We start from the raw sequence: 14,322 nt of genomic DNA on the forward strand, positions 1-14,322 counted from the left end.
GAGATTCAGGCTGGACATCAGGAAAATATTTTTCATGGAAAGGGTCATTGGGCACTGGAACAGGCTGCCCAGGGTAGTAGTTGAGTCACCTCACCTGGAGGTGTTTAAGGGATGGGTGGATGAGCTGCTGAGGGACATGGTTTAGGGAGTGTTAGGAATGGTTGGACTCGATGACCCAGTGGGTCCTTTCCAACCTTGTGATTCTATGATTCTATGATGTGTCCATCTATGTAACTATATGGTAGGTGGATGGTGTGATGTATGTGCATATGCTATACCTGTATATGAAATAAGATTTCATTAACATGGGAGGTCTGTTTTAATGCACAAGAATGGAATAAAAGTCCTGGTCAGGTTTGACACATGCAGCACCACTCAGGAGGTTTCCCAGCACATTGCTGCTGGGAAAGCACATTTAGAGAACTGCCCCTGATGTAATAGAGGGCATAAAGTTACTTTTCGTCCATAACTTTGAATTTTCTTTCTCTGTGGAATTAATTTGTACTCTTGAATTTACTAGGAAGAGGCAATGACAATCTCTTTATTTCTTGTTTTTCAAAGCTTAAGGATAATTGAAGCAGAGTGTGATGTGACAGGCTGTGTGTGCTTTCCTTTATCCTATCTCTGTCACGCTTTGTTACATACAAATGATCAGACATTATTTGATTGTAATTTTATTAAAAACATCTTAATAAATAAACTTTAAATGAATAATTAAATTTGGTAAATAAGAGCTCACTTGATGTTTGTGTGAATGAGCTTTCATGTTCAGGCATTAATTTTCTACTCTTGTAGGGGGAAAAATGCTGTTAATTCACCTGCCTGCTTTCTTCTCTTTCTTCATTTTTATTGTGATTTTCATGTCTTGAAAGTTTGATCAGGTGTTTGATTTCTGGTTATGTGTATGTGATATTATGGGATCAGCCATCATTTTGTTATTAGAGAATTCATTTACCCACTCCAGGAAAACTGGCTTGTCACAAAGCTATTGGGTGATTATTCTCAGCAGAAGCTAAGTTATCATAATGTTATTCTTTATATACTCAATTCATTTACTTTAGTGATGTTATTCTTTACATGCTCAATTCATTTAATTTTTCCTTTCTTGTTGATTTTAACAAGCTGGAGCAAATGCACCAGAAAATAATCCCTAGAAGTGAAGACTTCACCTTTGGGTTTTCAATTACGTAGTCATATTTTATTTCTTACCTCAGTGTGAACATTCTCAATTTCCCTATGAGATTCTTGTATTAGCCTTTATTATTAAGAATAACTTGTAGATAATCCAGGCACTTATTTTAAGGAATTGGTTAAAAAGAGAAGTGAAAATGTTACAGCTCGTATGTTTTTCTGATGTCAAATTTGAGACTATGCAGGCAATTTAAAGGGAGTTTGCATTCTTCCTGATGTTGATGAAAGTGTAAAAGAGTGAGCTACATCTTTTTTTAATGGTTTCAAATAGTTTCAAAAACCTCTGGATATTTCCATCAAAATTATTCTATTACCCAAAACTTCTCTAGGTACATAAAGTCACTATTCTTGGAACTGAACATGCTGTAATAGCCTGCTTTCATTGGCAGCCTGGCTGGCTACTAGAATAGCAGTTAATTTCAAGTGTATGTGTCACAATATAACCACTTCAAGCTGATCCTAAGTTCTTAAGATTATATTCAGTCACCAGAAAAAAAGCAGTCTTTAATAGCCATCAGAAGCATTTGCAAAATGTTGAGGCAATTTTTCAAAAGTCAACAATTTCAAATTATTGAGAAATTATTGTCACTGTGTGAAACGCGGTACAGATCTTTCCATACTGTAGTTGAAGGTAGAAACTCTTAGGGCTTGCCCAAAAATTTGATGTCTCTCATTTTAGATATGTAGGATGGCAGTGAATTGCAGCTGTGCATTATAGCATAAAAATTACAGAGCGAATTCATGCGGTCTGGAGAGCCTTGGCACTAGAGCAAATGGTGCAGATTGAGGGGATTTGACTAGTCAAGCCCTGGAGACCCCAGCGCCTGTGGTCCAGCCAGCCTCCATTTACATATGACAAGAAAGTCATGGGGCCCTGAACCCTGAGGTATGTTTCTGAGTGACTCAGCAGCAAAATCTCAGCTCAGCCAAGAAAGAGAATCCTTGAGCTCTCTGGGGACTTGCTGTTCCTTTCATGGTGTGCTGTGCATTTGGCTCATCGCTCTGCCTGTGTGGACCAGGAATCTGGTCCAGCACCCACTTCTTCCCCAAAAACAAAGGCTTGTGTTGCTGTGGGTAGCTGGCCTCTCAGTTATAACTGCAGCATGTATACATACAAGGTGGTATTCCTGAGGGAGGGGGAATTACTCAGAGGCAGACTTAGATATAGGATACCTTCTCTGCTGTCATCCATAGCAGAGTGTTCTTTTTTTTCCTTAATTTAAATATCTTGTTGTTGTAGTTTATATTTGTATTTCTCTCCTATTTATAGGCTTCTTCTATGTTTTTATGAATGCAAACAAATTCTGTGAGTAATATGTGAACATTTGCACATTAGGAAAAAGATGGACTGATTTATTGCACCGTATTCAAAATATTGCAGTTGTGATACAAAGTTGACCTTGTAATCTTGGGGACCCAGAACTAAAGTCTGTATTTCCATTCTCTGGCGCTGTCAATATCAACGTATAAAAAGGAAAGATGAGGTCTGCTACTACCTCAGGAATCCAGTGGTCCATGAAACAATATTGGCCTTCCCCCTGTCTTCTCATCTAAACTTGTAGAAGATAATAGACGAGTTTTGGCTGATCAATAAATGAATAGGTAGCAGGAGAGTCATAATAGCTATTCAAGGAATTGCGCCATTAAAGAGTTGTTGTGAAATAAGTTTGCAAGCCTTGGAATTAATGGATTTTCAAAGAAATATTGGATTTATCCTTACAAGGATACAATTACATTTGAAAATTACTTTGAAACTGAATGAACAATTAACAACGCTGTTTGTATTGTTAAGGTAATGTTCAAGCAAGTATTGCAGCTGAAAATTGCTGTGAAATAACACAATGTACCTTTTCTCTATTATTACTGTAGGAGTCACAACAGGGATCTACAGGACACAGCAATACAAGTAAGTACCAACTCATTTTGTGGCTGCACTGGATGGAGGGGATGACAACAACTATGAAACCCAAATGACTGATAGAGTAAGGAACCAGTAGGAACCAGAGGACAGCGCAGAGCCTCAAGCAGGCATTACTTGGCCATAGTCAAATGTGGAGAACTTGATGAGTGACCAGCAATATATCAGCTGTTTTGGTGGACTGGGGAGAACAAAAAAAGATTCATATTGTTATGGTCATTTCACAGTGTAGATGAGAAAAATTGAAAGGGCAAAAGGGTGATTTTTTTAGAAAGCCAGAGAAGAGTTGACCTCGTTGCGTGGCCAGATCCAGACTGCCAGAAAATTCTGCAGGAAGGCTTGTTGTCATTTATCTTTCATGGGCAGTATTCTTTTTCATAGGCAAAATAGGTGTATTTTGTGGCTATTGCACAGTAATAAGCTACATAAATCCTGACAAACACCAGATAATGTCTCAAAAACTATATTGCTATGGGTCTTTTTGGCTAGCAGTGTGGGCAGAGGAGTCGTGTATTTGTGTGGCTCCTGGTTGGGGATTTTCAGTGGACTCCAATTTACAGATCATGGTGCAGATCAGTAGCATTTTAAAATTACATTTAGTTACGGTATAAAACTTAGTAGCTGTATTGAAAGGAAAGATTGATTTGTTCTACGAAACAAAATATTAATCCTCTCCCCTGACACCTCTGCTGTTAATGTTGTCTTGCATATTAAAAATCCGTGATCCTGTCCAGCTCTCAACAGAAAACCATCTCAACCAAAAGAACTGTTTTGCTAGCTTCCTGACCTGTCAACCAGCACAGAGCACTGTTTGCAAATTACACGGCTGTGACTGAAGATGAAAATGCCTTGAGCTGGTAGGTAGGGCTTTGAAAGTGGCTGGTCACCCACTGTGTGAGGGAGAAGACATCCAGAGAGACAAGGCTGGGAGATGTAGGCTATTAAAATGATATGGCTCTTTGCTGGGGAAAGGTCAGCATGCAAAGACAATGTTGTGAAGAAACATGCAGTGGTGTCACTTAATCGCTGGCATTGGTTTGATATTGCTGTAAGTAACAGCACTAAGGAAATAATAAAAGGCAAAGGGGATGAGGTTCTGTTAGAAAATAATGACTACAGTAATGAGAGAAGGAAGCATGAAAGGGCCATAATGGAGGGCTATGCAAATGCACACAGTGTCATGAGCATGACAAACTCACCAGCTGAGGGCTTCGCGATGACATCAGAGGCCACGGTGTTTGGCCAGCTTTTGTAATAGTTTCATTGTGAGTATTTCCTCCTTTGAACACTTGAATAAAATAGGTTGTTCTGCAGATCTAATGAAACCTGCTTTCCTGTGGATAAGGAAATCAATCCTACCTCCTTACAACTTTCCTCTGCTCCTTACTCCAGTAGACCTTTCACTTACAATTCTGCCATCTGCCCTCCCACACCACAGTACATCCAGCTTCTTCTTATCTCCTCATTCATCCTTTTGAGCAAAATCAGCATATGTTCAGACTTAGTGCTGGCTGCCTGATGGCAATTAAACCAAAGAACAGCTGAATCCATGCTGAAACAGTTCCTTCATTGGTGGCAAAGGTTGGGGTCAGACACCCAGACACTTTTCCTAACATTGCAGAGGGAATTTGACTACCTCTGAGACCTCTATCTGTGAGGATTCCTGTCAAGGTGTTGGAATAAAGCATCAAATAAGACATAGTTAGAATGAGATGTAGACCTTACCAGTCCTGTGCATCAAACTCAAAGGAAATTTGGAAAAAAAAGCATTTCAAATATGAGGACATGCTAGCAAATGACTCAATGTGGGGAAAAAAATCTAATGGTCTGTGTTTTGTGTTATCCAAATGCACATCTTCACAGTCCCAATTAGTTGTTATTTTCTATTGCACCATGTCTCCTTTGGAGTGACTCTCAAGCCTGTCATTTGTAGTGATTTTGCTCCAGCTGCAAACATTGTCTTTCTCATGGATAACATTTGCATTTCTCTCATCTTTTCCTCACAAGGAAGTTAAAGCATTTAAAAATCCGTAATGGCCAAAGTTATACTGCTTTTTCACAATAAGTACTATTTATCCTTATTACCCAGAACGGAAAACTTGACCTGGTTATGTTGAGTGATTCACCCAAACTCCAGCTCAGAAGAGAGAACTCCTTCTCTGGTCACCCACTATTCAACAGGGAAATCCTACAAATGTTCATTTGAAATTTATTTTCATGTCGGAGGCATTTGGACACATCTCCTCTGGTTATATCTAAAGGATTAGGAAGGGAATTGCGTGAGATGAGGTGAAAACTAGAAAAGTACTCCCAGCTTTGCGGCTAGGAACCAGAGGATCAATGGTTTCCACCTTGAATTTCTGGAGGCATGGGTATTCATATACACACCAACACACAGATGCATACGTGTGTCCACATCTGTTTCAGGAGACATACACAGTGCTTAGCGCCTGAAATACAGTGTGCTAACAGCAGTTCCATAGTGAGGTGGGTAGCATATTCTTTGTCAATTCAAAAGAGACTAGGAAAAACAAAGGCCCACACAAATTTACCCGTAAGAAGCCAGAGCCAGAGAGGATTTAGCAATTTGGAAAATGCCAGTCTCCCACAGTGATACCTGCACGCTCTTGGCATGTTACATGGAAAATGGAAAACAAACCTTAGTCTGGCCAAGACTAAGTGTGAAAAAAAAACCCTGATTGTTCTGACAAGCATCTCCCTTTTATGTATGCTTATCCAAAAATCTTACCTGTACCTTGTCTGTGACATTGAACTATGCTTAATCTATCCACATTTTAAAAATTTCTATGATTCAGTCGAATGAGAACAAAGTTAGTGAGAACTGATAAAGCATTAGTGGCCAGATTTTCTACTCTGATAGGCCGGACTAATACACTTCCACCATCTGTACAGGCTTCATCCTCCCCCTCCACACAGAAGTATGTTAAGTGATGATTAGCATAAAAGCAGCTGCAAATGCTTACTGTAGGGTAATTCATTAATATCCGGTTTTGGTAAATCACAAAGTTTTCCTTTTCTCTCTCCTCACAGTGCTTATGCTGTTTCCCTTGTTGCTGCATTAACATACATTGCTGAAAGTAGAACTGATGTGAACTCTGCTGGCAAAGCACTCAGGAATCCATATTCCCTCTCACACTCAAACAAACCAGTGTTCATAGTAATAATTCATCACTTATAAAAAGGTTAAGTTATGAATAGAAAATCTTTGAATATAAGCCAACTGTTACTGTTGGTTTCTTGTTCCAAATTACCATAATGCAGATGAGCTCCGGGGCTCCAGGCACCCTAAGGCTGACAAATGTATGCTGTAGCAACAACTTTCTAGCCAGCAACTAAATCATCTGAGTATACTTTCTGAGGTCTCTGCTAAAAGTGAGAAGTAAGCTAGTGATCATGGAGTTGATGCCCCACTTGTGCCTAAATTTTAGGTGGCTTTAGCTGTCTTCCTGCCATTAGAGTTAGCTTCCCTAGAGGTCTATAGAGAGACATCGGTGGTTTTGAAGTCATGCAGAGCTTCTCCCATCCTTTTCACTAAAGTTGAGGCACCTAAGTTAGGTAGACACAAACCTTTCCAGATGGAAGGACAAGATCTGAAAGCACCATGGCAAGGTGTCTGCAATACCCAGAACCTCACCTGCAAGACACCTGCTTGCAGAAGGTCGCTATCTAGAGTAAGCCCTTCATCTTGCTTCTGTACAGCAGTGGAAAGACATTGGTAGCAAAACTCTATCTCTTCTGAAGGCAACAGCAAGTATTTCAGATATACCCCTTACAGCCACTGCTGGAATCCCAGTGCTGTATGGAAACTGAGGGTGAGGACTTTACCAGCAGCAAATGGGTGATCCATAATACCCACATGCATGGAATAGGTTGGGGGCTGTTCTAAAACCCTCTCAACTCAAGTCAATGAGGAGAAAGTCAGATAACACCAAAACAGCCTGACTAAAATAAGCAGTTCTCACATTTTTTTCCAGAAGGCACAGGTGGTTTTTGGTTTAACGAAGCTCATTAAAAAGTAATGGAGAAAAACACATCCATCAGTAAACCAGTCACACTCAACCTCTGTGCCTCCTTGTCTGCTAGGCAACATAAACTCATGTGTAGACAGCTATTAGCATCCAGCAACACACAAGAGGAGCAGCAGCTGCACAAACGCTAGGTCCAGAATTCAAGTTCAAGGTGATTCAAGTGGAGTGGCACACCCTGTACATCCATGGTAGATCTAAATAAAAATCTTGGTTCCTTCAGATTATCCAGAGAGCAATAATTACAGCAAACAACATCAGCCTTACTTTTCTGGGGAGAAGGCAGGAGGGAGCACAAAGAAAGGAGGAAGAAGAACTTGACCTGAGTTAGCAAAAGCAATACTACCTCATGAGCTTGCAGCTTTCTTTCCCTGGTGTCTGTGCGATGTAACTAGGTTATGCTGGGCAGATGATTTTGGACCCAAGAAAGGGATCATTACAAGCCAACATGCTATGCCAGGACCCATGTGAACAGGGAAATGTGAAGAGGCATCCCTTGGGCATCCCTTGGGCCTCTGATGCTTCTCAAACATTTGAGTGTCTGGCTTCCCCTGGGACCGAGTGCCTAAGTCAAAATAGAAAACATAGCAAAGGGTGCTTTTCCAACCCCCAGTTGCAGGAGCTGAAGATTGTAATCTGTCAAAATGAATGTGAACCAAAATATCCATTGACAGAATTATGTCCTAATCACTACCTTACTAGCTGCTGCTGCTGTTTTGCTTTATGTGAAATAATTACTATTCCTGGAGCAGGATTTTGGAGCACGTGCATATTGGGTGGGGTACGCTCTCAATAGCAGAGCTAGGGCCCTAGACAAATCCTTTTCATTCATCCAAGGTATGCTGTTCTGGCAAAGCTTGTGTCCTCTAAGCAGCCCCTCTTGTGGAGTCTCCTTTCCTGACATTTCCAGAGTATATGTGGCAGTGACAATAAAAGTCAGGTTAGGGTTGACACCCCACTTGCAAATGCTCCAGCAGTGCCCCTGCAGCGCTGTGATTGCCTCGGCAGCAGTTTGCATGTGTGGCAAGAACGGTCAGTGTTAAGAACAAATAAAGCATTGACATGTCACATCTGAGCAGTTTCTGATGTCATTTTCTTCTTCTCTTTTAAAGGGAAAAGTGATGTAGAGCCAAAGAGTCCAGAGAAAAGCGCAACCCATACATCGTAAGTTACTTTTGTACTTAAGATCAGAGAAGACAGCTGTGGTTTTATCAGATTTGTTGGGCAAAATAGAATTTGTTTATTTTCATTAAGATGAAGCTTTTTCACTGGTGCTTTTCTTAAAAAGGCTTTTTAGATAATGACTAAACATTAATTATTCCTAGAATTTTTATATGCTACTAAGTCAGAGAACTTTGCAAGTGAAATGGCTTCATATCACACTGAACAGATATGAGATGATTTTTGCGTTTGTGTGAGGCTGGCTTTTATAACATAACTTCAACATTACCTTAATGCTGCTGGAGTTTGTCACACTTGCTAAAAAACATCATGTCACATATGCCTTTGATGTACTGATGTAATTTTAAAAGACTGCAGTCTGCAGCTTCACCTCTGAATTACTTGAAATCCAATTACAGCTATCTCTGGTCTCTCACGATTTTGTTGATGTTTTTGAATTAACAAAAGAAGTCGAGAAATAGATAGGAACAGGCACTTGTAATATATCAGTGTTCACCTTCACTCTTGTGCAACAATAGAAGCTTTTACCATTTTTAGCTCTCGTATACAAAGGAATGAATTGTTTTGCCAACATAAACCAGTCTATGAAACAGATGGGCTGCAAGTTAAAAAAATAAATAAACAGCATCAGTCTCCCAAACTGAGCTAGATAAATGAATTCCTTTAATAACTACCAGGCAGAAACATTATGAATTTCTGCAAAACCGTTCACCTTTTTAATCCCATTTGAAGGAGGGAAGTTCTTGTAACAGTCAGTCATGTGAATTTTAGAGTGCATCTTGCCCATAATTTATGTTTTCTGATTCCTGTTATTTAAATTCAGAGTATTATATCATGTAAATCTCTCAAGGTGTCACCATTTGTTACATGGCCAAAAGCAGTCACAGAAGGAGGTACAATAACAGTGATTTATTGTGGGATGTTTTGATTTCTGCTGCAAATACGCATTAAAAATCTTCTGGAAATTAATCTAGAAAAAGATTTGACATGGTATAAGAAATGGCTTGTCCTGCAGATTGTGTTTTGGAATGTAATTACAGTATGTGAGCATATTTAGCCAAACATATTAAATGAATTAAGCATTAGTAGCCTTATGTCTTCTGATAGTATGATTGCTGGGAATGGTTAATAGAATGATTCCAATAATTATCATTTTTTAAAATAATATCGCAATAAAGATGAAAAGAAGAAGAGTTTTAATGCCATCTGGAGGTATTTTGGAGAAATGAACACATTTATTTTTGCTGATATTTAGCAATATGTAAAACATAAGCCATCCTCCAAAGTGTTTTTTCTAGTTAGATGCTATTTTATTGATGAGGAGTGTTCTTTCCTTTCTTCTCCCTCATCGGATTAAAAACCTGTAAGATCTCTGAAACCAGAATATGGGTATCTCTGATTATGGGTTCAGAGATACACCCCAATATGTTTAAGGTTTTTGGTTGAGACTACAGACTGTGCTGTATTAGATATGACTGACTTCATAATCGGATTAGGTGTGAAAAGTTCCTAGCCTCGTAACATATCTTAGTGCAACCTTCTGAAACTGTGCTATCTTCTAAATATAGGATCTTTATAATGTTTATCTTTAATTTGTTACTATATGCAAAGGCTACCCCAGAGCAGACTGTGGTTCCCAGAGCAATTTTTGTAAGCAGAAACAACTGGTTACCACTGATAAATGACTGTGTCCAAGAAGCAGAGGCCACTCTAGATAGAGAAATTGTTGGTGTGGAAGAGGAGGCAAAAAAGAAAGGAGGACATGAGAGGAAGGGAACCAACAAATGCTGTGCCAGAAGAGGAGAAGAAAATGAGGGGGATACAGCTGAGATGGACGAAAACGAACTGCAAATGCCATGTTTTCACAAAGACAGCAGTGGAAGAGAAAACCAAAGGTCAAATATTGGGAACTAGAAAGAAAGGGGAGCAATAGGAGCAAAAGCTATTTTTAAACCAAATTCTATGTGTTATTGAATAGAGAGCTGGATATTTGAGTGTTACAGTGAAGTAAATTAACTCATGTTGATGTGTAGATGCACACTGGCATCCCAGTTCTCTTTCTGCTGCCATTAGTTGGTCTTCCCCAGGCTTCTTTTAATTCCCACATTCTTCTAGGAAAGCCTTTTATCCCTGGTTCTCAGGCAGTCATGAATACAGACTTTCTCTGTTCTTTTGGGGATGCAGCAGCTCATGTCTGTGCACAAGATGCACAACCAGAAGGACCCATGGTGCACACGTACAGATGGATATGTGAGTGCATGTGCCTATGTCTGTCTACAGTAATGACATACTCTTCCCCTGCATATGTGGAGAAGAGCATGCCGTTGTGCAACTGGCCAAGGGTTCAGTGCTCAGGTCTGCAGCCGGTATCTGGTAGGCTTGTGCAAGGGGAGAGGTGTGCAAGGGGGCATAAATGCTGCCAGGAGTCCTGTGGATAAAAAAGCCCGCACCATCTTGTGAGATATTCCTCCCCCTGAGAGTGTTGGAGGAGTCCATTTGTCATCTCCTGGCAGAGGTGCTAAAAAGAAGCAACATTGATGTAGGAAGGGTTACACATTCAGCCCCAACCAGGAGAAACTGTAGATTTGTTTCACTGTGAATCAGTGTTCCCTTGTGAAAATGGAACAAACGGCAACAAAAGAAAAACACAAAGCAAGTCAGTTGGCCTACAAAAAAATAACAGAAAAGACAGGGAGGAGCAAATTAATGTTTCTTTCTTACAAATGTCTTTTTTATTTTCCTAAGGCATGTTACAAGCCACACACTCAAGCCAAGCTTGCATGACTCAATGGCAGTTAATTCATCCTTGGCACAGATTTACTACCTCCATCTAAACATTATTTATGGAGCTTCAACGGACAGGTTGATTACCCTCCTGAATCAGGCAGTGAGATGCTTGTGAACTGAGTATTTACATGAAGTCTCCCTCAAGACATTCCTCTTGCCTTATCCATTGGGCTGCACGTCCTCAAAAACAGATATTATCCTGTGACCTGCAGCCCTGGGCCCAAAGGTACTACCCATAACCTCCAAAGGTATAGAAACTTAGAGCGCAGGACCTGTGGTAGTCTGTGCAGAGGGGCTTGGGTATGTTAAATGCATCATTCCAAAGCACATTATGCATGGTTTTTTTTTTCCTGTATACATTAACTCCCTAGATAGACTCAGTATGACATAGCTCTTCGCAGATAAAAATATTAAACATCAAGAAACTGGCATGCATTAGATGATACACATTAATTGATGCAACATCCTAATGAAGCAGATAAATAAAGGCAGTTATTATGCCAGAAATAACTAAGATAGATGTAGGAGAATGAGAATGATGCAAAAGTGGGGAGGGAGTCTGAGCAGAGCTGTATCATTTTGCACAATATTCCTATGGCCTTTACCTCCTCAGCATGCACAATGATCATCTGAACTGGCATTGAAGAATTGCAATAAACATTGCAAACAATACAAAGATATTAAGCTGTCTGGAATCTTCCCCGGCTGATTCACGTTCCTTATAATTGAGTGCTATTAAAGCCAAGAGAATTCTGGATTTGAGGAGGTTTTTTGTTGTTGCACTCTTAATGTATATAACTCTCTATTGGTCATTGCTTCACTGAGCATTTTTAAACTTTTAGGACTGTTCAAAAATATCCAGCAAGGTTTAGTTCTTTTGGTTTTGTGATAGAAGGTTTGATTGTCAATCATCAGAAAATTTCTAGAGAATGTGTTAAAACCACCTAATTTTTATTAAAATCCTTTTTTTCTCTGCTTTTTCCAGTTTTAGTCTGAAGGGCTGCATTACAGTGTGGGGGAGGGATGTAGAAAGACTGCTCTTTTGTACTTTAATATTTTCAGATTTGGGATTTTAAATTTTCTTTGGCAAAAACTGGATCCTTTAGTAAACCTTGCAATTAAAACTTGTAATTTTATAAAAATTCTGTGCAAGGAAAAGTGAATCCAAGCAGTGCACATATTTCAGAGGACTGCAAAGTGCCATAGAAACTCTGTACTGAGCTGGAGGTCTGTGGTTTCCCATCCTCCCACATGCAAAAGATGACAATAATTCAAAAATGACAGAAATACATAAAGCACTCAGTAAAACTCCCGCTCTTGGGGTGACTTTCGATGCACTGTCTGTTGTGCTGTTCTTCAGTACCTTTGAGTTTGTAAATGATTTCCAGTTTAAACTACCCAAGGTTAATCATGCCTGACTGTGATTCACTGCTATGCATTTACCTCGATATTTCTAGTGCACTTACCTAATGATATCAGGCCTCGAAACTAGATACCTCGGTGCTGTCTCTTTATTATCCCTCCCACAATTGTTTTCATGCTGAGCTGCTCCAAATTTTCCCCTCCCTTTCTACAAGAGAATTAACTAAGATTGAGGGAGGCTTTTATAATTTATGGCAGTTATGCAAGTTTTGTCCTTTGCTAATACTGCCTGAGAATCACAGTGATCTCGGTGTGTGTGCTTGCTTGTTTGTTTTTGGCAGGCAGAAATAGATGTTGGCTCTGTTCCTTCACTGCATTGGTCCCCAGCATCACATGGAGAATAGTTTGCTCAGGGGGTTCTTCTTTTACAGTACTAAATTCAGCAGCATCCAAGCTGGCTGTTTGCAGACATTAGTGCTACAGTCTGTTGCCCATCCAGCAGCTGCTCATCTTTCTCATCACCCTGATTTCCCTTGAGGAAGGAAAGAGGAAACAGGTACTCGGAGCAATGTCTACGGTTCTTGCTTGATGTGACCTATGTCTGTACTGGCATGAGCAATGCCTGTTGGTTTCTTGCCTTTTCTTCCTCTCTCCTGTCTTGCCCCTTGTTTCTTCAGAATGACTCAGAGATACTAATAGTTATTGGACAGCTAAAAACTCCCGCTGGTTTCCTTTTCCACAGAAGGGAAGACTGAGGCAGAGGGATTACCAAAGTGCCTCCAGAGAGCAGAACGAATCAGTCTCAAATGCAGGAGACCAGCTTGAGTTAGTGCTGCCAATACACTGTCACGCTCTTAGCCCCGAGAGCTTGGCCTCTCACATCTGCCTGATGAGTGGTCTTGAGCCAGGACCTTAAGTCCCTCAAGCAACAACTGCAACCTGCTTGAGCACTGGAGTTGGAAAAGGAGCCCTAATTCCACCTCACTGCCCCATAAGGCCTGGTGCAAGTTGTTTAAAGTTAGCCTTGGCTTTCCCCCATCTAAAATAACAATTAGACCGCCACGAAGACTATAATCGTGTTAATATTTGTACAAAGTGTTGAAAAATGTAATGTTCTGTAAAAATGGCTAAGGATTACTCACCCGGAACAGTAAAGGAAATGAGCAGTAGTTTAAGTTTTTAAAAACGGACTTGGGTAGTAAGTGGTGAATGTCCTGAGGAGTGCCAGATGCAGCGAGAAGGGGATAGCAGGAGCTGCTGCCTCTCCCAGCCGCCTGCAGACCTGGTGAGCAGAGCAGACCCTGCCCCACCGCCACACCCCCATCCTCCCTCTGGAGTTTCAATCTTAGTTTCTTGGGACAGTGTCCACTCAAATTAAATAAAAAGAATTTGGCTTTTATCTCACTGAACAGGAGGGAGGGATGGCAGACAGGGAAGGGGTGAAGCATGCATGCAACCTGCCGAGGAAAAAAAGTCCTTTCAGTGGTACATCTCAGGTATCCTTCTGTTTGTTTGCAAAAAGGAGCGTGAAGGCTTAAGTCAATTGAACCAGAGAATAGCTCACAAATGGGTCTGGAGGACAATGAAAAAGGGTGAAATCCATACAACTGTGGAAGTCAGTTCTAATGTTAGGGCTGCCCAAACTTTTCTGGAGTATATTCCACTTTGAGCTTTCAGATAAAGTTACCAGGGCAAATTCCTAGTCTTCCACAGCTCAAGTTTTGGGCATCCTAGGGGGCAGGGATGCCTGCAGCAGACACATGTTGGCCAGTGATTTGGTGATGCTTCTTTTAGTGACTCCGTGGGCTCTGTTGAGGGCTTCCGTGAGCATATCAA

The 14,322-nt window shown here is 40.5% G+C and overlaps 1 protein-coding gene across 3 annotated transcripts in view; it reads left to right on the top strand.

The window, feature by feature from the left end:
* AFF3 (ALF transcription elongation factor 3) overlaps positions 1–14,322 on the top strand; it is a 328,608-nt gene that overhangs the window by 195,987 nt on the left and 118,299 nt on the right. For all 3 annotated transcript variants that reach the window (XM_054087687.1, XM_054087694.1, XM_054087700.1), the window contains exons 6-7: positions 3,061–3,097; positions 8,268–8,319. In XM_054087687.1, coding sequence (XP_053943662.1) covers positions 3,061–3,097; positions 8,268–8,319 — 89 coding nt within the window. The remainder of the gene's footprint in view (positions 1–3,060; positions 3,098–8,267; positions 8,320–14,322) is intronic.

This window comes from Cuculus canorus, chromosome 1 (assembly GCF_017976375.1).
Source record: "Cuculus canorus isolate bCucCan1 chromosome 1, bCucCan1.pri, whole genome shotgun sequence".
NCBI lineage: Eukaryota > Metazoa > Chordata > Aves > Cuculiformes > Cuculidae > Cuculus > Cuculus canorus.